Source organism: Labeo rohita, chromosome 17 (assembly GCF_022985175.1).
Source record: "Labeo rohita strain BAU-BD-2019 chromosome 17, IGBB_LRoh.1.0, whole genome shotgun sequence".
Taxonomy (NCBI): domain Eukaryota; kingdom Metazoa; phylum Chordata; class Actinopteri; order Cypriniformes; family Cyprinidae; genus Labeo; species Labeo rohita.
This window is the reverse complement of record NC_066885.1, coordinates 725,241-748,498: the sequence shown is the minus strand read 5'-3', so window position 1 is coordinate 748,498 and position 23,258 is coordinate 725,241. Positions and strand designations below refer to the sequence as shown.

The 23,258-nt window shown below is 32.6% G+C and overlaps 1 protein-coding gene across 4 annotated transcripts in view; it reads right to left on the bottom strand.

Annotated features, from left to right (window-relative positions):
- Nucleotides 1-23,258, bottom strand: part of LOC127179878 (formin-1) — an 87,458-nt gene that overhangs the window by 53,397 nt on the left and 10,803 nt on the right. For 3 of the 4 annotated variants that reach the window (XM_051133665.1, XM_051133664.1, XM_051133666.1), the window contains exons 4-6: nt 17,067-17,239; nt 3,358-3,475; nt 713-774 (exon numbers count right to left, since the gene is read on the bottom strand). In XM_051133665.1, coding sequence (XP_050989622.1) covers nt 713-774; nt 3,358-3,475; nt 17,067-17,239 — 353 coding nt within the window. Of the gene's footprint in view, nt 1-712; nt 775-3,357; nt 3,476-5,763; nt 6,860-10,546; nt 11,453-17,066; nt 17,240-23,258 lie in introns of those variants that run through there. The other variant, XM_051133667.1, reaches the window with a different exon arrangement.

Sequence of the window (23,258 nt, the reverse complement as noted above, 5' to 3'; positions counted from 1 at the left end):
TGGATAAAAAGCGATAGCAAATATTTATTTTTGTACTTGTTGTTAGAAAATATTTCCATTTTGAATAAAAACTGATCTTTTTAACTTTTTATTCATCAAAGAAAAAAGTATCAAAGGTCCCAAAAAATATTAAGCAGCACAACCATTTCCAACATTGATAATAAATCAGTATATTAGAATGATTTCTGAAGGATCATGTGACACTGAAGACTGGAGTAACGATGCTGAAAATTCAGCTGCGCATCACAGGAATAAATTAAATTTTAAAGTATATTAAAACAGAAAACCACTATTTTAAATTGTATTAACATTTCACAATATCACAGTTTTTTCTGTATTTTTAATCAAATAAATAGAGCTATCATTATTAAAAAAAAATTACAAATCTTACTGATCCCAAACTTTTGAACAGCAGTGTATCTACTGCACTCTGAAGTGTTATTTTAGTATTATTGAAATACTGTTAGAATTTTATATATACATTTAGGGGTTAGCTATCTATAATCCTGGAACCCAGAAATAGCTCATTAGAACAAAAAATCTGAAAATTAGAAAAAAAAATCCCTCACATTCTGTTATGGACAGATTCTGAAGACGAACACACTGCAATGCACATGGCTCAATCAGACCGTCTCTCCTGACCTCTAGTGTTTTCTGTCAGTACTGCAGCTCTAATGAGCATTTGATATGGTTCAGATGGAGCAACACTTACATGCTGTTTCTCCAGCTCCTCTTTACACTCTCTCTTCAGCTGAAGGAGGGCGGCCTGATGCTCTGAAACACACAAAACAACAGCAAGAGTTCAATTACACAGAGAAACACACAAACCACAACAGTACAGGTGTTTCACCTGCAATGAAGTAAGATTATAGAGCTGTGAAATGAATGTGGAGATTAAAGTTCAGTTCATCAGGTCAGATCAAAGATCATTTAGGAACTGATGAGAAACTTCTGAGTTCATGTTGAGATCTCAGGCTATATATATATATATATATTTTAATAAAAAATAAAAAATGACAAACAAACAACAAAATTACTAAAACTGTGACTAAAAATGAAAACAAAAAACATAAAAATAAAATCAAATTCAAAATATGAATAAAAAAACTGCAATGGCATATATTTAGTTTTTTTAGAAAACAAGTAGTTAGTAAATAAATAAAGTGCAAGTCTAAAAGGGGCATTTTTTAAGAACAGTAGTTATAACACTAACAAATCATTCATAAAATTATAACACTAAAATAGTGTTATAATTTTATGAATGATTTGAATTGTTTTTTATTTTTATATTTTCTGTTTTCATTTTAACTTTTGTTAGAGTTTTAGTAATTATTTATTTATTTACATATATCTATATAATTTCTATTAATTTTTGTTTAAGGTTTAGTTTTGAAAATGAGAAATGCTGTCTTGGAAATTAGCTGAAATATTATTTTTTAATAGTTTTAGTTATCTATAATCCCGGAACCCAGAAATAGCTCATACTGCATTAGAAAAACTGTTTAATAAATGCAAAAGAAAAGAAAAATGTTTTAATCTTATTCATCAAGCTCAATAAAACTCAACACTTCTTCCACAAACTCTGACTATTCACATAAGCTCATAAAATCAAGTTGAGTCAGTGCATGTAATATGACATAAGAGAGTGCATTTGTGTTTTCTATGATGAAACAATGCGCACACACACACACACGCGCGCGCGTATTTAGATGTGCGGACGCTCACACCCATCAGTAGCTTGAATTTTTCTCCATGCAGCTCAGAGCTGGATGAACCAGAGCGGCTGGTTTAATGTTACAAGTCAGAAGTAATTAAAGGAGAAGTCCACTTCTAGAACAACAATTTACAAATAATTTACTCACCCCCTTGTCATCCAAGATGTTCATGTCTTTCTGTCTTCAGTCCATAAGAAATTATGGTTTTTGAGGAAAACATTTCAACATTTTTCTCCATATAATGGACTTCATTGGTGCCCCGATTTTGAACTTCCAAAATGTAATAATGTTTAAATGCAGCTTCAAAGGCTCTAATGATCCCAGCCGAGGAAGAAGGGTCTTATCTAGTGAAACGATCGCTCATTTTTTTTTTCGAAAAACAAAAATTTGTATACTTTTTAAGCACAAAAGCTGGTGTAGCACAGGCTCTGGGATGCGTGTTCTTGAACGATTCGTTCATTTTGAATGAATCTTTAATGTGACTCGGGAAGAACGAGTCGTCTCAGGGAGTGATTCGTTCAGTCGCACATACGCAACATCCTATTAGGTTCTGTACTGGAATTAGTTCACCTGTTTTTCGAGTGGTTCGTTCATCTTATGGGGCGTCACGTGATGAACGAACGACTCGAACCCGAAAACTTGTCAGATAAGAGGTGAGGTGAGCTAATCATAGACTAAAGACCCAGGTGAACAATGAATGAATCTTTTCTGTTTCTTGTAGCATTATAGTTTTGTCTTGTTTGTAGTGTGATCAGTGTTTGTGTAAGCAGTAGATGTGTTACGGAAAAAACACGTAACATTTTAATTATATTTTGCTAAAATGAACGAAATGACTCAAAAAAAGATTAGTTCATTTTGCTGAACGAGACTCAAAGGTCAGAGTCGGTAAAATGATCCGAACTTCCCATCACTACTACAAATCACGTTTAAGTTCATGGTCTGTGTACTCCGGCTCAAAAAGGTAGAGTGTGGAGAAAAACCTTTTTTGTTTGTACACAGTGTTTGACTTACTTGCACTTTCTTAGTCTTTGTGTGTTCGCTTTGTAAACACTGGGTCTGTAGTTCTGCGTGACCTTTCGATGTGATTCAATAGCATGTGAACGTGCATCCCAGAGCCTGTGCTACACCAGCTTTTGTGCTTAAAAAGTATACAAATGTTTATTTTCGGAAAAAAATGACCGATCGTTTCACTAGATAAGACCCTTCTTCCTCGGCTGGGATCGTTTAGAGCCTTTGAAGCTGCATTTAAACTACATTTTGGAAGCTCAAGATCAGGCCACCAATCGAGTCCATTATATGGAGAAAAATCCTGAAATGCTTTTTCTCAAAAACCATAATTTATTTACGACTGAAGACAGAAAAACATGAACATCTTGGATGACAAGGGGGTGAGTACATTATTTGTGAATTGTTGTTCGGGAAGTGGCGTTCTGCTTTAACAGGTTTTGTGTAATTTGATGAATCAAGCTCCTGCGTTCAGTCCTTTAGTGGCTGCACTTGTCGTCAAAACGGGATGATGCTTAAACAACATTCGACCAGCATCGTCGCATGACACACCGCGATGAGCTTTTAAAGCCCGCATGGGACAGATTAGATTTGGAAAGAGGGTGTGGTTGAGATGAGTGAAGACAAACCCGCTCACCGGCTTCAGTGTAACGCAGGCCCACTTTTTCCTCTCCATCTTCTTTGGGTGGAGGCCACACGGCCTGCAGACGCCCAGGGGTTCGGTCCTCACCATCGGACGGAGACGTCACCTCAGACTGAGGAGAGACACAGAAATTAATGAATCAACGACTCAGACAAGACTAAGGAAAACCACTGCGCTGTGTGTATACAGACACTCCATTCAGCATTCATGTTTAATAATTCATAACTAAACCTAAAAACTAGTAGATTAAAAGTAGACCAAAATGCAGCACGCAGGATCCGATAATTAACACTCACAAAATACCAAATGCAAATAAAATAAAACAAAATAACACTTTACTTGCCAGTTGACCAAGAAATTCACAGATTGACATACAGTACGTGATGCTCAGAGAGTCACAAGCACCAAAAATGCAAAAAAAAAAGATAATTAATAGACTCATTTGTTAATATTTTCACTTATATGACCTTATGAGCAATATATTTTTAAGCATTTGTTAAACTTTGTAACTGTTAATGTTAGTCAATAAAATACTGTTTAATAAATACAAAAATAAAATGATTTATTAAAATTGATCATTAATAAAAAAAAAAAATTTTTTAATTAAAAAATTTCAATAAATATAAAACACTTTTAGTTAATAAACTGTTCACTGGTTGCCTGTTTTATTTCATAGTGCATTAATATAAACAGAATCAATTTTTGATATATATAAATGTATTTGTTAATGTTAATTTATGTTAAACTATTGTTTACTAATGTAAACAACTGGAGCCTTTTGTCAATTAAACATCTAAATAATTATATTTTCAAAGGTACAAAATATACAGTTAGAGAAATACAAATTAATAACCTGCAAACATTTTATTGTGTTTAATGTTCTTAATTTAATTCACTGATGTGGAGCAGAAATGTTGGCTTGGACCCTAAAACAATCTGACAAAAACCTAAAAAAGAAAAAAAGTAGAAATAGTAGAAAAGTAGAAAATTTGATAGTAGAAAAGTTTTACAATCTTTGAATTTATTTCACTAATTATGTTAACAACAGCATGAATTAAAGAGTTTATGTTTTTTATCCATTAATGAATGACTACGTTGATTGAGGTGTCATAAATAATTTGTAACTGTAATACATACTATGACCTCTATGGGATTCTTGATAAAAAAATAATTAGATGATAAACAGTAATAAATAAAAAAAACAGAATATTTGGTAATATATACATATTTATTATAAATACATTTTAATGAATGTAAATCTATTTTATTAGTGTATTTATTAGTTTACTACTTTTGCAAGTGTGTTTGGACCCTTGTTTGTAAAACAAATAAACATACACAAATATTTATATTTTTATAGGAACAAAATTAACATTTTTCTTTGCATTGAAAAAATATTTATTGCCAGTAAATTTTCTTGCATAAATCCACTGATGTGTAGCAATGGACCCTTGAAATCAGATAAAAACAGAAAAATAAATAAATAAATAAATAATAGATTTAGTACATTTCTAAATGTACTAAAGCTAAATCTATTATTATTAATATTTGTTAATATTTATTTTTTTTATAAATATATTTTTATAAATCTAAATCTATTTTTATTAGTGTATTTATTAGTTTACTATTTTTGTAAGTTTGTTTGGACCCTTTTTTGGAAAACAAACAAACAAACAAACAAGCATACATAAATATTTCTATTTTATAGGAACAAAATTAACACTTCTAAATTTTCATTGTACATAAAATGTGTAGCAACAGATCCTTAAAGTCAGATAAAAACAGAAAAATCTAAAAAAAAACAAAAAAAACGGTAAAAGATGCAGTAAAAGATGCGGCAAATATGCAGTAAAGACAGTAAAAAACTATTAATTAGTTAACGGTAAGTTCCCCTACTATATACAGTGAAAAACAGTGGACATTACATGCAATTTTATGGTAGTACACCATTTTTTGGGAGTGAAAAATAATGTATAATTTACAGTAAATAACCATAAATTAACATTCCCAGAATTCCGTTACATTTTACATTTGATGTTTTCTTCTTAGTTTTGTCTTGTCAGTTGTGTACATTAGGGTTGTATGTTACATCTAATGTTGTTAAATTAACATTTATTGCATTATTTTAGATCATTGTTCGTATGTAAAAGCTGCTTGTGATGAGCTTTGGTTAATCATGTGACTTTTTGGTGGTTATCAGTGTATTACAAAGGGACTTTAATCGACATTGTTTATTTTACAGTGTATAAATAAATAACCTAAGATAAATAACTATGATACTAAAAATGATTCAGACTCGTTTAATTTATTTCAGTGAATAAGTATGTAAACAACAGCATGAAGAATGAATGAGGAACGGTCACGTTGACGGCGGTGTTGTAAATCGTCTGTAATACATACTTTCTCTTTCTCCTCTGTCGGACTCTTGGCCTCAGTGACCGGAGCTTTATTCTGTCTCTCAAAGATGGATCTCAGCAGCTCTTTATCGCTCTTCTTCTTCCTTTTGACAGCATCCAGATCCAGCGCTGAATCCACAGGATCCTTCTTAACAGGTTTAGAGCCGAATAATTTAGATTTTAAAGCGTCAAACGACGTATCCGTTGACGCTTTACTACCACTGTCTGTTTTACCATCATCGTTTGTTTTTCCAGCGGTCACTTCATCGCTCGGATCCGATTTGTCCTCATTCTGTTTGACTTCAACGTTCGACACTTTCTGTAACAAACCGGTGATTTCAGACAAACTTCTGGGTTCGCTTTTCTTTTTGGTAACTCCGACGCTGGTGGGTTGTTCGAATTTGGCTTTGTTGACATGTTGTTTGAGGCTCAGCAGCGCTCGGTCGGCGTCTCGCTGTTTGATTTCTGAAAGCGTCTCCCTCTCGTCTCCCAGCGCTCCTTTCTTCAACACCCGTAAGCCGCTGAACAGAGCGGGCATCTGGTATTTGTCGCCGCTGCTTTTAGCCGGGCTGTTGTTTTGTTTGGAGTCTTTTGGAGGAGCGTCTGGCAAGCTTTCAGATCCCGAGAGCGTCTCTGAAAGATCTTTTGTCTCTGGCTGAGGATCTGAGGTGGGTAAAACAGAAGCTGGACTCTCAATATCTCTTTTGTCGGAAGCCGCTGGAGATGTCGGATCTGCTTCTGAATTCCCTTCTTGGTGAGAATCACCTGAAAACGAAGTGACGTCCTCATCTGCTATTTCTGATTCTGAAGCAGGTGAAGGTTTGTGCAGAGGAACGACTCGTCTCCAGCTGCTGACGTCCGACTCGCCTGTGAAACTTCTGTTGAGTAATTCTGACGCTGAATCTACTCTATGAGCGCTCCAAGATGGAACTTCCTTCCTGGAATCATCCAAAAACCGAGATGAGAAATCCAGCGAGCGGTTGAGTTTACCATACGAACCCGCCCGGCTCAGAACCGAAGTGTCTTTAAGCGATCGCTCCACGAGACTCTCGGCTTTAAAGGTGAACGGCTTGAGTTTCTCCTGAGATCCTTCATGTTCCCTGTCAACAACAACAAGATTTAAAGCGGAGTTTTTAAACTCATAATTACTCAAATGGACACTGCAAAAATTATTTTTGTCTTGTTTTCCAGTACAAATATCTAAACATTCTTAAATTAAGATTTATTACAAGACATTTTATTTATTTATTTAGAGTAAAGAGCATCAAAATAAAGTGAGCTTTTGCTTAAAACAAGAAAAATGATTGGTCAGAAGGGTTTGATAATCCTAAATAGTCTATAAATATTAATCTATAAATCTATAAGTAATCTTGTTTTCACTTTTGGATTAACCCGTTTTCCTGAAAATGTCAGGTAATTGTTCAGGTACTGGGCTAAAAATTACTGACTTTGCTCACACAGGGTAAAACAACTAAACTATTTTTTTTTTTTTTTATTATACCTGTCAAAAATTATTTGCAAAAAGATCTAAAAATTGCTTATTAGTAGTATTTATTTATTTAATTTTTTTTCTTCTGTTTTTGGTTATGCTATATTATAATCTAGAAATATTAATCTAGAAATCTATAAGTAATCGTTTGCCATTAAAATAACCCTATTTATTGTGTGGAATTTTCTTTTTTCCTAAAATGCTAGTTAATGTTAAAGTACTGGATCTGCAAAAAAAATCTAACAAAAAATGTATTCTTTTTATTTATTAATTTAATTTATTTACATTTATTTTATTTATTTATATGGAATTTTCTTTTTCCTAAAAATGCTAGTTAATGTTAAAGTACTGGACTAAAAATGACTGACTTTGCTCACACAGGGTAAAACAACTAACCAAAAAAAAATTTTTTCTTACACCTGTCAATAATTATCTGCAAAAAATATCCCCCCCAAAAAAATGCTTCTTATTTTTAGTATTTATTTATTTATGGTTGTGCTATATTATAATCTTGGATTCAATTTATTTTCTTTCAATAAGCACAGGTTTTGTGTTTCTTTTTGGAACTCGTAGACAAAAACTGATGTGCATGAGCTCATATTAATGAACCCTACAATCAACATCAACCACTTCCAAAAAGAAGCACAAAGCCTGTGCTAAGTAAAAGAAAACAAACTGAATCCAAGATTTGCTGAAAGTAAAGCATAACGAGAGATTTACACGCAAAGCTGCTTGAAAACTTTTAACCAGGAACACCAAATAAGTATTTTCAGCACAGCACAAGAGTTAAGTTTATGTTTCTTAAGAGATTTGTTCTTGTTTTAAGCAAAAACTCACTCACTTATACTTTTTTTTGGAAAACAAGAATACAAAAGGTAAAAAGCATCAAAATAAAGTGAGTTTCTGCTTAAAACAAGAAAATAATTTGTCAGAGGGGTGTGATAATCCTAAATAGTCTATAAATATTAATCTATAAATCTAGAAGTTAAGTATTTAAGTTTTTTTTCTTGTTTTGAGTAAAAACTCACATAATTTTGGTATTTATTTTTAGAAAACAAGAATTAGCATCATAGGGGGTGTTTACAAAACACCATTTTTAACTAAAAATTATAATCTTTGTATGCGTTTTAGTCATTCATTTTCACAACAAATGCATTTTGGGGGCCTGAAAATGCAAAGTATTGAAAACATGCACAGTTTTGACTGTTATCATCTTCAAGTAGACAAAAAAAAATTCTCTATTTGCAAAAAGGTTGATGTCATACATGTGAGTATTACGTGTTTGCACAGTGTCAGCCAACCACTGGCCTGGCATGAATAATATTTTTTTTGTTGTTGTTTTGGCGGAGTCATGTGAACAAGGAATGTTTTATATTACAAAATACTTTTTTTTGTTTACATTTATTTAGAGTTTTTGCTTAAAACAAGAAAAATGATTGGTCAGAGGGGTGTGATAACCCGAAATAGCCTATAAACATTAATCTATAACTCTACAAGTAATCTTGTTTGCCCTTTTAATGAACCCAAATTATTGTGTGGAATTTTCTTAAATGATAGTTAATTTTAAAATACTGGACTAAAACTTTTTTTTTTATTACACCTGTAAAAAAAATTGCTTATTATCATTATTATTAGTTTTGCTGTTGTTGTTTTAATGCTATATTATTACCAAATCTTGGGTTCAGTTTCTTTAACTACTGGCCTGGCATGAATAATACAGTTTTTAGTCGTTTTTGCAGATCCATGTGAATAAGGAACATTTTATATTACAAAAAAACATTTTATTTTTTATTTATTTTGAGAAAAGATTTTTGCTTAAAAAAGAAAAATGATTGGTCATTTTTAACCAGGAACACCAAATAAGTATTTTCAGCACAAAAGTTAAGTTTCTTTCTTTTTCTTGTTTTAAGCAAAAACTCACTTAGTTTTGATAATTCATGTTTTCTAAAATAAGTAACATCATGTAGGCGTTTACATGACAACATTTTTAACTGAAACAATAAACTTCTTATTTGCTTTAGTTATTCGTTTTCATGACAGATGCATTTTAGGGGCCTGAAAATGCAAAGTATTGAAAACGTACACAATTTTGACTGTTATTGTCTTCATGTGGACTACAAAATACTAATTTGTGAACACAGTGACATCATACTTGTGCATATTATGTGTTTGCATAGTGTCAGCCGACTACTGGCTAGATAATCCTAAATAGCCTATAAATATTAATCTAATAAATAAATCTGCAAGTAATGTTGTTTGCCCTTTGAAAGAACCCTAATTATTGTGTGGAATTTCTTTTCTTTCTTTCCTGAAAATGCCTGTTAATGTTAAAGTACTGGACTAAAACTTTTTTTTTTTAATTACACCTGTCAGAAATTGCTTATTATTATTATTTTTATTATTATTGTTAGTTTTTTTTAATGCTATATTATCACCAAATCTTGGGTTCAGTTTATTTTTTTGTAGGCAGAGGTTTTGTATTTCTTTTTGGAACCTTTTGGAACATATCAGTGAACGCTATGATGAACCAGCTTTAAAAAAGAAGCACAAAACCTGTGCTAGCTAATAGAAAACAAACCGAATTTGCTGATAATACAGCCTAACCAGAGATTTACAAGCACCTTTTAAAATGCCATTTCTAATTGAGAACACCAAATAAGTATTTTCAGCACAGCACAAGAGTTCATGTTTCTTAAGAGATTTTTTCTTGTTTTAAGCAAAAACTCACTTAATATTGATACTTATTTTAGAAAACAAGAATCAACATCATAGGTGGTTCACAAAACAGCAAATTCAGCTAAAAAAAAGAATCATCTTTGTATGCATTTTAGTCATTCATTTTCACAACACATGCATTTTGGAGGCCTGAAAATGCAGAGTGTTGAAAACACGCACAGTTTTGACTGTTATTGTCTTCATGTAGACTAAAAAACGAAATTACATGTTTAAACATACAACGCTTTGTTTTTAGTACATCATTGTCATGTAAACACACTCTTATGCAAGTAATATCTTTGTAGAACTGCCTATAGCTGATTGATTAACTGTTATTGACTAAATAATAACACTATTGTCTTACATCTGAACTCCATAGCTGAGTTTTCATAAATTTAGATTTTGCTGTTTTTGTGAAACTCCTTTGTAACTTCTTTTACTGTACAGAAATAAAGCTGACTGGAATTTACTTCAAGTAAATGTATCTCGATTTAAGTATATTTAGATATTTGTACTGGAAAACAAGGAAAAAGTCATTTTTTGCAGTGTATTGGTTCCTCTGAGGTGACCTCGTCATCCTGACCTTTCCTGAACGCCTGTCGTGTCCTCCTCGTCGTCGATGTACGTCTCCACCCTGGTCACCTGCACCAGATACGGATCCGAGGGCGTCCATGAAGAGCGCTCTGCATCCCGAACGGGTGAATGATGACGCTCCAGGTCCACGTTTTCCTCCAAACCGTCTCCAGATTTTGGTGTCAAAGAATCTATTACACCATTCTGACCGTTAGCATCTTCATCAGGCAACGTTCGGAATGACGTTAACACAGCCGGCGTCCGATCGGAGATCCTAGTGCGGTCTGAATCCATATTGCTGTTTGCATTGAATCCTATGAGGTGAAATCCAATAGCTGCATAGTTAGTGCGGTTTTACTTCAACCTGCTTGCGCTCTAGTTTCACAGCCTTGGAGAAAACAAAAGGTTTCTGTGCGTGAAAATCCCCGGGTTTGCCTCTCCCTCGCTCCAGTCCTAACGGTGAAAGAGCTGCGAGTCGCTAAAGCATTTGGAAACACTTTGTGCCAGAAGTTTAACAAGCAGTTCTAGTGAATCCAGTGTAAGAGAAAGAAAACAGAGCGAGTCTCAGTGTCTCAGTGAAACTTGCAGACGTAACAGATACGAGCTCCAGATATTTCCCTTAAAGATTTTTTCTGGAATGTGGCAACATGGCACTTCCTGCTCCGGCGGAGTCTGTGAAAGCTTGTGTTTCTCCTGAAGAAAGTTCAGCGCTGTCTTTGGAGAGGAAGGAGTCACGCAGGTTTGATTACCTTTCCCTCTAACCACTCCCTCTGTCTGCGTTCAGCTGTGAACCTGGCAGAAATTCACCTGCGAGTGTCTGGTTACTCCAGCGCAGGAGCTGGAAATGCGAGGCAGAGATTCAGTCTCTCTCTGTCTCTCTGTAATCTCCTGCAGTGTCAGGTGAAGTGGGCGGAGCCACAGTATTACAACAGTGGCTATAATCAGCTCTACTGAGGTCATTGGCCACGCCTCTCTGTTGCTATAGCACTGACCTGTAGTGCCTGAATAAAGAATCAAGTGTGCGGCGAGAATCAGTGACCGAGTAGAAGGTCTGCACACACTTCCTGTACAACTTCCAGTTGTGTGAGACTGGTTAGTTAGAAAATGTGTAAAAAAAATTAAAATGTATTCAGACACCTTTATCACCATTTATTCACTATAGTTTAGAAAATGGTAATATATTATGATAAGAACTCAGAGTTAAACTGTCAGAACAAATTTAGCTTGAAAATGTCAGACAACTTTGATAGAAAGTTAAGTAATGGATTACAATCAACCAAAAAATCAGACAACTGTTAGTATGACAATATTTACATTACTACCAATGCTTTGTTGATCAATTACTGTTGATAATTTTGATTAGTCGGTGGTGTAAAAAGGTCACATTAGCAATTAAAGAAAAAACACTTAAGCAAAACATGGTCAGGTCAAAAATTATTTTTGGTCCCAAGACTGAAAAACTTGAAAATTATTTCATATTAGAAATTCAGTGAGATCATAAAACTGCACAAGACACAACAAAAATGCACTACGAGATGCTTTTTTATTTACACATAAAATCACTATAATCAATTTATAAGTATTTATATTCTATTTATATATTAACATTAATACAAATATTTTTTCATAAAAATATATAAAGAATATAAGTATTTGCATAATTATATAACATTTGCATGATACTTAATAATAATAAAAATAATTATTTTATATCATTATAAGTATGCATGTTTATGTAATATTTCTATAACAAAATATTATAAATAATTTAAAATAATAAAAAGATCATCATAATATATACATAATAATAAAATAGAAATATAAAGAATATAAGTATAAAAATTGTATAATTTATATAACATTAAAACATTTTTAAATAAATATGTATATAATATTCATATATTAAAAAGCAATAGAATATGCATAGAATTAAACAATATGCAAAAAAATGCATATAAAATACAATACAAAACTACATGTTTAAGATCCAAAAATCTATACTTAAAGTATTTGCATATCATATCAAATTAACATGATACTTAAAAATAATAAAAATGTATTATTTTATATCATGTCTACATGTTCATATAATATTTCCAAAACATTAAAAAATATTTAAAATAATAATAAAAAAAAAAACATAATAATAAAAATACAACCATGATATATTTTACATATTTACATAAGATTTTTATAATATGAAAATGTAAAATGATTGATCACAAATGCTGATGCAATTTTCTGCTACAAATCACTCAGGGTGGGTTTAAGCAAAACTATGATAGATAGATAGATACATAGATACCACTAAATACTAGCCTGACTAAAGTAAATAAAAAGTTCTCATGCTTACTAAACACAAGTAAATATTAATAAAACAATAACTTTTTTCTCACAATTGTGAGTTAAGATCTTGCAATTCTGACTTTTTTTCTCAGAACTGCATGATATAAACTCAGAATTGAGAAATAAATTCAGAATTGCGACATAAACACATTTTTTTTGAGTTTGTGTCTTGCGATTGTGACTTTATTCTCGCAATTGTGACTTTTTTCTCAGAATTCTGAGATTTAAGTCTAATAAATGTGTTTTAAACATCCTCTTTGTGACAGACATGAAACCCAAAACATCATGTCTGCGTGTTAGTTGTGTTTGTCTGAGCACATTCCGCTCCAGAACCCAAACGTTCCGGTCGTCACGGTGATCTGGCCGAGATCCCGCTCAAGTTCACGGACTGTTTGCCACATGTTTCAGGATGAAAGGAATTTCATCCCGAAGAAAAGAGTGTCTTAATGAAACTACAACAGCATGTGCCAAAGTTCAGCTGAAACCCACAGTTCAATAGTCCATCTCCCAAACCAGAATATACAGCCATATACACACATCCAGCTCTCATCATTAGAGTTAATATGTGAATGTGTAGTGGCCTACATTAGTGTGGCTGGATTATAAGCACTCCGGGCCTCTTCTGAGCTTTTCTTATGTAAGAGAACCAGCACTTTTGAACACCGAGAGCGATTACTGCTGAATGTTTCTTGAGACTTAAGAACAAGAAACACAATGTAAACTAAAGCTCCTCATCCAGAACTATCAAACTACATCCACACTGAGAAAACGTGTTACTTATTTAGAGTGCATTTTTATATTGGCCTAATAGAAAATCATGGTTTCTGTTTGTCTATAAGCCAACAGCTCCCAATAGAAAAATCAAAAGAAACAATTTTAAACAATATTTTCAGTTGACAACACAGGTAATGTGCAAAACACTTTTTTGTTAGAATGTAACAGAAAATATTAAGAAATATATATCACAATAAGATGTCTTTATTTACAGTACAACAAAATTAAACACTGACAAATAAAAGTACTTTTATAATTCAGAAAGTAATCATTTTAAATCATTTTTATTCTTTGCTTTTAGTGGTATTTTTATTTTTATACATGCTATTTTTATTTATCCACTTATGCATCTGTTGTGATTATTTTGTTATTATTATTTTTTTTTTGTAAAGCACTTCAAAATACCATTTTGTATAAAATGTGCTATATTAAATAAAACTTAACTTGGCTATTATAAGTAACCTGCCTATTCTGGTGAAATTAAGTTGTAAAAAGCCAAAATAATAATAATAATAATAACAATGTTTTGTATGGTCTTTATTCCATTTTATTTGGTGAAATGAAGTTGTAAAAGCAAAATTAATTAATTAATAATAATTTTTGCATGGTCTTTATTCTGTTTTATTTGGTGAAATGAAGTTGTAAAAAGCCAAAATAAATAATAATAATAATAATAATGATAATAATAATAATAATAATTTTTGTATGGTCTTTATTCTGTTTTATTTGGTGAAATGAAGTTGTAAAAAGCCAAAATAAATAAAATAATAATAATAATAATAATAATAATAATAATAATAAGTTTTGTATGGTCTTTATTCTGTTTTATTTGGTGAAATGAAGTTGTAAAAAGCCAAAAAGCCAAAAAAAAAAAAAAAAAAAAAAGCCATAAAAAAGCCAAAAATAAATAAATAAATAATAATAATAACAATAATATTTTTGTATGGTCTTTATTCCATTTTATTTGGTGAAATGAAGTTGTACAAGCAAAATTAATTAATTAATAATAATTTTTGCATGGTCTTTATTCTGTTTTATTTGGTGAAATGAAGTTGTAAAAAGCCAAAATATAAAATAATAATAATAATAATAATTTTTGTATGGTCTTTATTCTGTTTTATTTGGTGAAATGAAGTTGTAAAAAGCCAAAATAATAATAATAATAATAATAATAATAATAATAATTATGTTTTTGTATGATCTTTATTTTTATTTTATTTTTTTTTTTTTTTTTTTTGCTATTTGTTTTTTTTTTTGTAGGAATGGTTTTTGTGTTTGGAAAAAATATACCTTTCTTCTAACTATTAAATCAAATCAAAAGTATATTTTGTCAGTGTAGTGAGCAGAGTCTGAGTCGCCTCTATAAATAACAGTAACCTGTCAGGGAAAGTTCATGTCTATTGTTGATGTTACTGTGAACAACAATGACGAACTACAACAAAGGTTCCGGAGCTGGTGTAAAAGCAGTTAGTTTAACCAGTAGGACCAGATAACATAAGCGCCCAAACTACATGTCTGCTAATTGATTCGAGACAAAGCCTCGAACTTTAAGTCATTTCATCTGACATTTGCTGCTCAGTGTGGTGTGTGTCACGCCCGTCTAATCTGATCTGAGATCAGTGCGTTTTCCACTGTGGTCAGATTCAGGCGCGTCGCGGGTGTGTCGGTATGCTGGCATTTCACTCAACTTTACTGATGTGAAACATACAGACAAACACACGATAAAGAGTGTCTGGCATGACCCCAGTTAACAAGAAACGTTCCAAGAAGGTTCTTTCAAAGTTATCAAAAAACGGTCTGCCGGTAATGTTAATAGTGTGTTTGTTATGGAATGTTTTCCCTGAAACAGTTTGGTTGGATGTTCGAAAATCTTCTGAGAACATTCAAAAGTAACATTCTAATAAGTAACATTCCAATAATGTTACACAAAATAACATGCGTTCATAAAACCAAGAAACGATGTTTCTAAAACATTTTTAAAAATGAAATGTTTTGAACATTCAGAGAGCAACACTTCCTTGGAATATATTTTAGTCTATATGGGGCCAATTAATCAGACGTATGGAGGAAACACAGTTTCTCAGTGCAGTTATTAGAGTTATTAACATGTTCTGCTGCTGAATCAGTCAGACGTGACCTCTAAAAACAAATGAGTCTCCAGCCTCTCGCTGAGTTGAGAAATCTGGATTTGCTGACGTGCCCTCTGGACCTGAAAGACTTCTTACACAAAGACTGTGTGTGTGTGTGTGTGTGTGTTTGTTTAAGCTTTAGTCCACAAATCTAGAGGAACTAAGTGTTTATAAACCCAGAATGAACCTGTATATGTTATATATGTAAGGCACATCAAGTTATTCAGTATGTGATTGTGTTTTGTTGTAACTACGGGGATAAAATTTCTCAGAATGTCCACAGAAGAGCAGCAAAACTTGACAAAACTAAATTAAGAATAACTGATGTTCTACAAGAACAATAATTCTTAAATGTTCTCAATTTTAAGTCACGTATGTATTGAAATTTGTTTCCACCACAGGATTAAAAAAAAGGTAAATAAAGGTAATTGTGACTTTTCTTCTCACAATTCTGACTATGTTTCTTACAATTCAGAGATTCAGAATTATAAACTCACAATTGTGAAAACAAAAGTTAGAATTGTGAGATACAAAATCGATTTTTATTTTATTTTTTATTTTCTGGCAGAAAGCAAAAAAAGAATTGTGAGATATAACCCTAGTGAAAAATAAATACACTAAAGTGTATTTAAAATACATTTATTTCATGCTAAGTATACTACAAATACATTTACATATTATGTACTTAATAAAAATGCACTGCAATTGTACTTTTAGTATGCTAAACTGGTATATTTAAAGTCTGCTAAATTGGAACAACTAATTTTGTACTTAATGCACTTTATTTGTGCAGAAGTAGTGCTGAAGTCCAACGAAAGATATACTCAAATATATTTGATACTGCTAAAGTGGAAACATTGTAAGTATACTTTATTTACACCAATATTGTTATCCTCATCAACAGTAACATTAAAACATATTTTAGGCTTAATATTAAGAAACGTGCATTGTGCACAAGTAATACTCTAAATCAAGTTTAATTACAATTTTTATATCAGTCACTCAAGCGATATTCAGTAAATATGTTAATAGACTTGAAATATACTTTGTATAAAATAAATGCTTTTTAAATCTGTTACTTTTTTTACTAGGGAAGTATGAATTGTGAGATATAAAATCAGAACTGTGAGCTATAAAGTCAGAATTCAGAAAAAAGTCAGAATTGTGAGATCAAGAGGACCATATAATTATTATTTTTGTTTTTTAACGGGCTGCTAACTGAACAGACCTCAAAAATAAGTCTATGATATGTTCATTTCATCACAGCGCTGCTTGACTCACCGTTATTCCGAGTTTGGGATTGTACGGAGTGTCTCCGATGATGTCGTCCTCCGGCGGCGTGATTCTCAGAAAGTCTAGGTGATCCGGTCTGCTGGGACGACGCAAAGCCTCCTGGGTAATGGAATCATCTGCATCCAGCATCCAGATGTCCTCCGGACGCAACAGAGTGTTTTCTGCATGGAAAATGAAAAAACTTTAACTTTGGGTGGAATTCATTCCTTTGATGATAACATTAGTACAAAATAGAGTTTGCATGTCAGGATGTCTAAAATATATGTGTCTTTACGGATACTAAAGTGTACCTGTGCTCAGACAGACTCAGATCTAATGCAATAAAGCAGCTCCAGAGGTCTGATATAATCAACACACACCATCAGTCATATATAATATCATTATGAATGATCACAGACCTGTTGTATTTTGTTCAGCTGAACAACACAACCTGAAGTCTGTTACGGTACCTGTCAGAATCAGAGCTGAATTCATCAGTCAGTTTCAGAAGTGCTGCATTTACTACAAGATTTCATGAATGTGTTTATGTACTTGTAACATTGCAGTTGGTCAAACGTCTATATCCCCCTTTCAGAATCTGCAAAATGTAAAATATTTTACCAAAATAAGAGGGATCATACAAAATGCATGGTATTTTTTATTTAGTACTGACCTGAATAAGATATTTCACATAAAATATGTTTACACATAGTCCACAAGAGAGAAAAAAAAAAAGTTAAATTTATAAAAATGACCCCGTTCAAAAGTTTACATACACTTAATACTATGTTGTTACCTGAATGATCCACAGCTGTGTTTTTTTGTTTTGTGATAGTTGTCCTTTGTTTGTCCTTAGCAGTTAAACTGCCCGCTGTTCTTCAAGTCCCACAAATTCTTTTGTTTTCCAGCATTTTTGTGTATTTGAACCCTTTCCAACAATAACTGTATGATTTTGAAATCCATCTTTTCACACTGAGGACAACTGAGGGACTCCTATGCAACTATTACAGAAGGCTCAAACACTCACTGATGCTCCAGAAAGAAACACGATGCATTAAGAGCTGGGGGGTGAAAACTTTTGAACAGAATGAAGATGTGTACATTTTTCTTATTTTTCTTTTCCATTTAGTACTGCCCTTCAGAGGCTACAGAAGATACTTACATGTTTCCCAGAAGACAAAATAAGTGAAATTTACTCTGATCTTCAAATTTCAAAAGTTTTCACCCTCGGCTCCTAATACATGTTTTTTTTCTTCTGGAGCATCAGTGAGCGTTTGAACCTTCTGTAATAGTTGCATAGGAGTCCCTCAGTTGTCCTCAGTGTGAAAAGATGGATCTCAGATCATACATTCATTGTTGGAAAAGGTTCAAATACACAAAAATGCAGAAAAACCAAAGAATTTGTGAGACCTGAAGAACAGCGAACAGTTTAACTGTTCAGGACAAACAAGAAACTCATGAACAACTATCACTAAACAAAAAAAAAAAACAGCTGTGGATCATTCAGGTAACAACACACTATTAGGAATGAACAGGGTCATTTTTATGAAATCAGCTTCTTTTCTCTTGTGGACTATATGTAAACATCTTGTATGTGAAATATCTTATTCAGGTCAGTACTAAAACAATACCATGCATTGTGTATGATCCCTCTTATTTTGGTAAAATAATTAGCATTTTGGTGATTCTGAAAGGGGAATATAAACGTTTGACCTGAATTGTATTTAATCAAAGTGGCTACAACCGATGTTTAAAAACAAACAAAAAAACTGTATCTTCATTCAAATGCATTCACATGTAGCTACTAGTTTTTAACATTTTGTTATATTATTATTGCAAATTAAAAGTTAACTGAAAAAAAATTCAACAATTACTGTTATGCATGTGTGATTCCTATGGAAGCCCGTTTCCACCACTGAATAAAAAAAAAAAAAAAAGGTTATTGCGACTTGTTATCTCACAATTCTGACTTTTTCTCAAATTGTGAGATATAAACTCTGAAAAATAAAGTTGCAATTGCGTGAAATAAACTCGCAATTGTGAGTTATAAAGTCAAAATTGCATGATATAAACTCACAATTCTGAGAAATGAAGTCAGAATTGTGATATAAACTCGCAATTGCAAGTTAAGTCAGAATTGCATGATATAAACTTACAATTCTGAGAAATTAAGTCAGAATTGTGTGTTATAAACTTGCAATTGAGAATTAAGTCAGAATTGTAAGATATAAATTTTGCAATTCTGTGAACATCAGTCTTTTTTTTCTCCTCAGAACTGGACTTTATAACTTTATAACTTGAAAAAAAAAGTCAGAACTGTGAGATACAAAGTCGCAATTGCAAGAAAAAAAATTGTGAGTATATATCCCACAATTCTGACTATAACTCGCAATTGTGTTTATATCTCACAGCTCTGAGAAAAAAGCCAGAATTGTGAGATAAAAATTCGCAATTACCTTTTTTTTTTTTTTATTCAGTTGCGGAAAAAGGCTTCCATAGATTCCTGTTCAGAGTGGGTATATTGCTGTATTCGTGTCTTATATTTTAATGCAATGTCAGTGTAAAAACATTTCAGTGCTGTGTGTCTATATGAAGACTGTGCGACGCTGTGAATGAATGTTTGATGTGGAGCTGTATAATTCATTGTGTTACTCCCTGTGCCGACCTAAACACATGACACAACACAACACGGCATATACAGCATCGGTTGCTCTCCAGTTATATCTGTCTGATGGGTCACAGCACAGAAATGACTTAGAGAAATTATTAGTCAAGGAGTATTTTAATTCACATACATTTCCTTGGCACAATTCTCAGTCAGTGGCATTAGAAACACGATTGATAATACGAATGAAGGCTGCAGTGATTAATCGCATCTCATTATGATAATGCATGTGCAGCCGGACCCGCCAGACCTCCAAACGCTGACTAAACGCCTGGTTCTGTTCCAAATGCCAAGTCAAATTGATTGCATCTTTCTCAGGCTCTGCACTGAATTACTCTCAAAAATGCCCATGAAATTAAGATGCTCGTCCAGTCCGGCTCAAGCAGACCGACTCCAGCTGCGCTCCTGCCATCAATACTACAGTAAAACCACAGTGAAACAGAAGCAGCTACACTGTTTTCACACTGCTTTCATTTGCACGAGTCACCAACTCAACTAATGAGCTCATTAGCTCAATTAGAAATGAAACAGCGCCACCATGTGAGCACAAAACATTTTTTTGATTGTCAGCAATTATAACGATCAACTATTCAGATGATCACACATCAATCTAAATAATCCCCATGTTATTTTACTATCATTTAAATATTTTGATATTTTGATACCATTATATTTTATTAATATTTTGAATTAGTTTCCATTTTCATCATAACTTTAGTTAAAGTGTTTTTGTTATTTTTTATTAGTTTTTGTTTATTAAGTATGCTTATAAAATTTTCATAACTTTTCAGTTGTATTTTTATTTTTTAGATATTTTATTGTGTTAAGTTAAGGGAAGGCAAAGGCAAAACAAACACTGTTTTTTTATGCACCTGTTAAGTTTGAGATTTGGGGCTTTTTGGATTTTAACAAAGTGTTTTTTCAGACTAGTGGAAGGAAAAGATCCAAAAGACACTGTTAAGTGTTTCTTTTATAGCACTTTATCTATTTGTGCCAATAGATTTCAATTACAATACAGATTTTTAAAGGCTGTTTTCTCAAAATGAGTTTTTTCCTCCCTCACTGAGCCATAAATCTCCACTTCAGCAGCACTTACACACACCAAACTTTACATTTTTATTCTTGTCATATCCTGAAGGTTTTTACTGAGGGATTTGTTCAGATATAATTTGCTTGATTATATACAACATTTTATTGAATGTTGTGAAAATTGTAAAAAATTCTGTTTCTTTTATGTGTTTTCTGAATTATGGAGTGACAAAAATGAGATACCCAAAATTGCCTCTGTAAAAACTTTTGACTCTAATATATCAAAAAAATGAAGAATTTGGAATCTGACTTCATCCGGTATTTAGATTTTTGTACTAGAAATGTATGCAAATTAGCGCATATATCATTAAACAATGCCTCATTTGCATATTTAAACCTTACATTTTAGAAAACTTGTAATACAAAAAATGTTTGCAATTATCAATGTAATCAATCAACTAGGTAAGTTAGGCGATAGCTATTAGTTGTTTTTTTTTTTTTTTACTCTATTCACCTGCAGTGTCTAACCTTTAAATGAAAATGAGAAATTTTGCTTGGCCTAGCTTGATAAATAAAATGCATCATTTATTCCAGTTACAATGTAATTTAAGTAACATTTCTTTATATAGTTTTTTATTTTAGTTAACTATAATAACTCTGCTAATGACTAATTCCTATAAAACAGAATTGCTCTTCCTCCAGGGGGCAATGGTGACTCAAAAACCACAATCTGCCATTGAAAGGCATTCAGATCTCAGTCTGAATGTGTTATTTGAGACTTTTGTACTGTATACAACACTTTAACTAATCTAAAACTAAACATTTAATCAAAAAACTTGCATCTGAAATGCAAATGCAGTCTCTATAGGCCAGACTGGGGCTAGTTGTCACACTTTTTAAACTGCTTCTCGACATCCGTTCGTGTGACACAATCATTGTGTGCCGTGAGATGTACAGTAGGAAGATCAGGGTGTGTTAATAGAGCAGCTGTCAGATAGTGTGTGTGTGTGGTCATATTATAGTACACAGATCTGTCAGTGTGTTTAACAGCCTCAGGCTGATTAGCAGTGAATAAACAGAGCGGTTCAATACATCTGTGCTGATGCCGCACTGATAATATAAGATCGTATTAGAGATTATATTATAGATACTCCTGTTTAGATTACTAGCACCCACCTGTTTTTGAGCTGATTTTGCATGCATAAAGTATGACGACTTCTGCTTCTGATAATCCAGAAGTGTGAAAAGTGTCAATTGAAGGGTGAAAACTGTTTGTCTAAAATGCTACAAGCAAAAATTTCGCTTCATATGTGCAAATTAGTTAAACTGCTTGAGTCTCTGTTGTGCAGATCACTTGCTTTAAATGTATATTTACCTCATCCTATCAACATCAGCACAGAATATACACCGACTTCAACACAAACAACCCAAACTAGTTTCCTCACTCTCCATCAGTGTAAAGGGCCATTCAGCCAAGAATTATAACTTAAGGATTTAACAATCATTTTAATTCTAAGAGAATAGTGAAGTTCACACGTCTATACTGTAATGATAATGATAAAAGAGGAATGATATCATTGGAATCACTGGAATCACTACAGAATAATTTCTTCTTGCTGATGAACGATAAAAACACTGACAGCCAATCAGAATATTTCATGCTTTAAATAGCTTGAGCATTTAACACTGCAGATCACAAAATTGCAATGCGATTATAATAAACAAAAACAACATTGTCCCAATCTGAATCAACTGATCTAAAGATCGGAAATCCTGATCTGAATCAAATGAGTCGCAAACCGGGTCCGAAGTGCCGATCTAAATCAAATGATTCGACATCTGAAGTCCTGATCTGAATGAAATGATTCGCAATCTGAATCAAATTATTCACGATCTAAAGTCCCGATCTGAATCAAATGATTTGTGAACAAACCCGCACCAAAGTTCCGATCTAAATCAAATGAATCACAATCTATAGTCCCAAATCTGAATTAAATGATTTGCGAACCCACACCAAAGTTTCAATCTAAATCAAAATATTCATGATCTGAAGTCCCAATCTGAATCAAATGATTCACAAACCCAACCCGAAGTGCTGTTCTAAAAGAAACGATTCGAGATCTGATGTCCCGATCTGAATCATATGATTCGTGAGCCCGCTCAGAAGTGCTGATCTAAATCAAATGATTCACGAACACACACCGAAGTTCCGATCTAGATCAAATGATTTGTGATCTGAAGTCCCGATCGGAATCAACTGATCTAAACGCAGCTATTCTCTTGGAATTAGAAAGATTAAAACTGCACGCTTATAATAAACACAACAATATCGTTATCATTATAATTACTGTTATTGGTGTGCACAAGCCTTAATAATACTCCGCTGAAATCTAGAGTCTCATCCTAAGCTCATCTCATCTGTGATGTTACAGGACAGATTCAGAATCCAAAGACACATTAACTGAGCTTTACATTCTACAACCCAAAAACAATATACTGTACTTCAC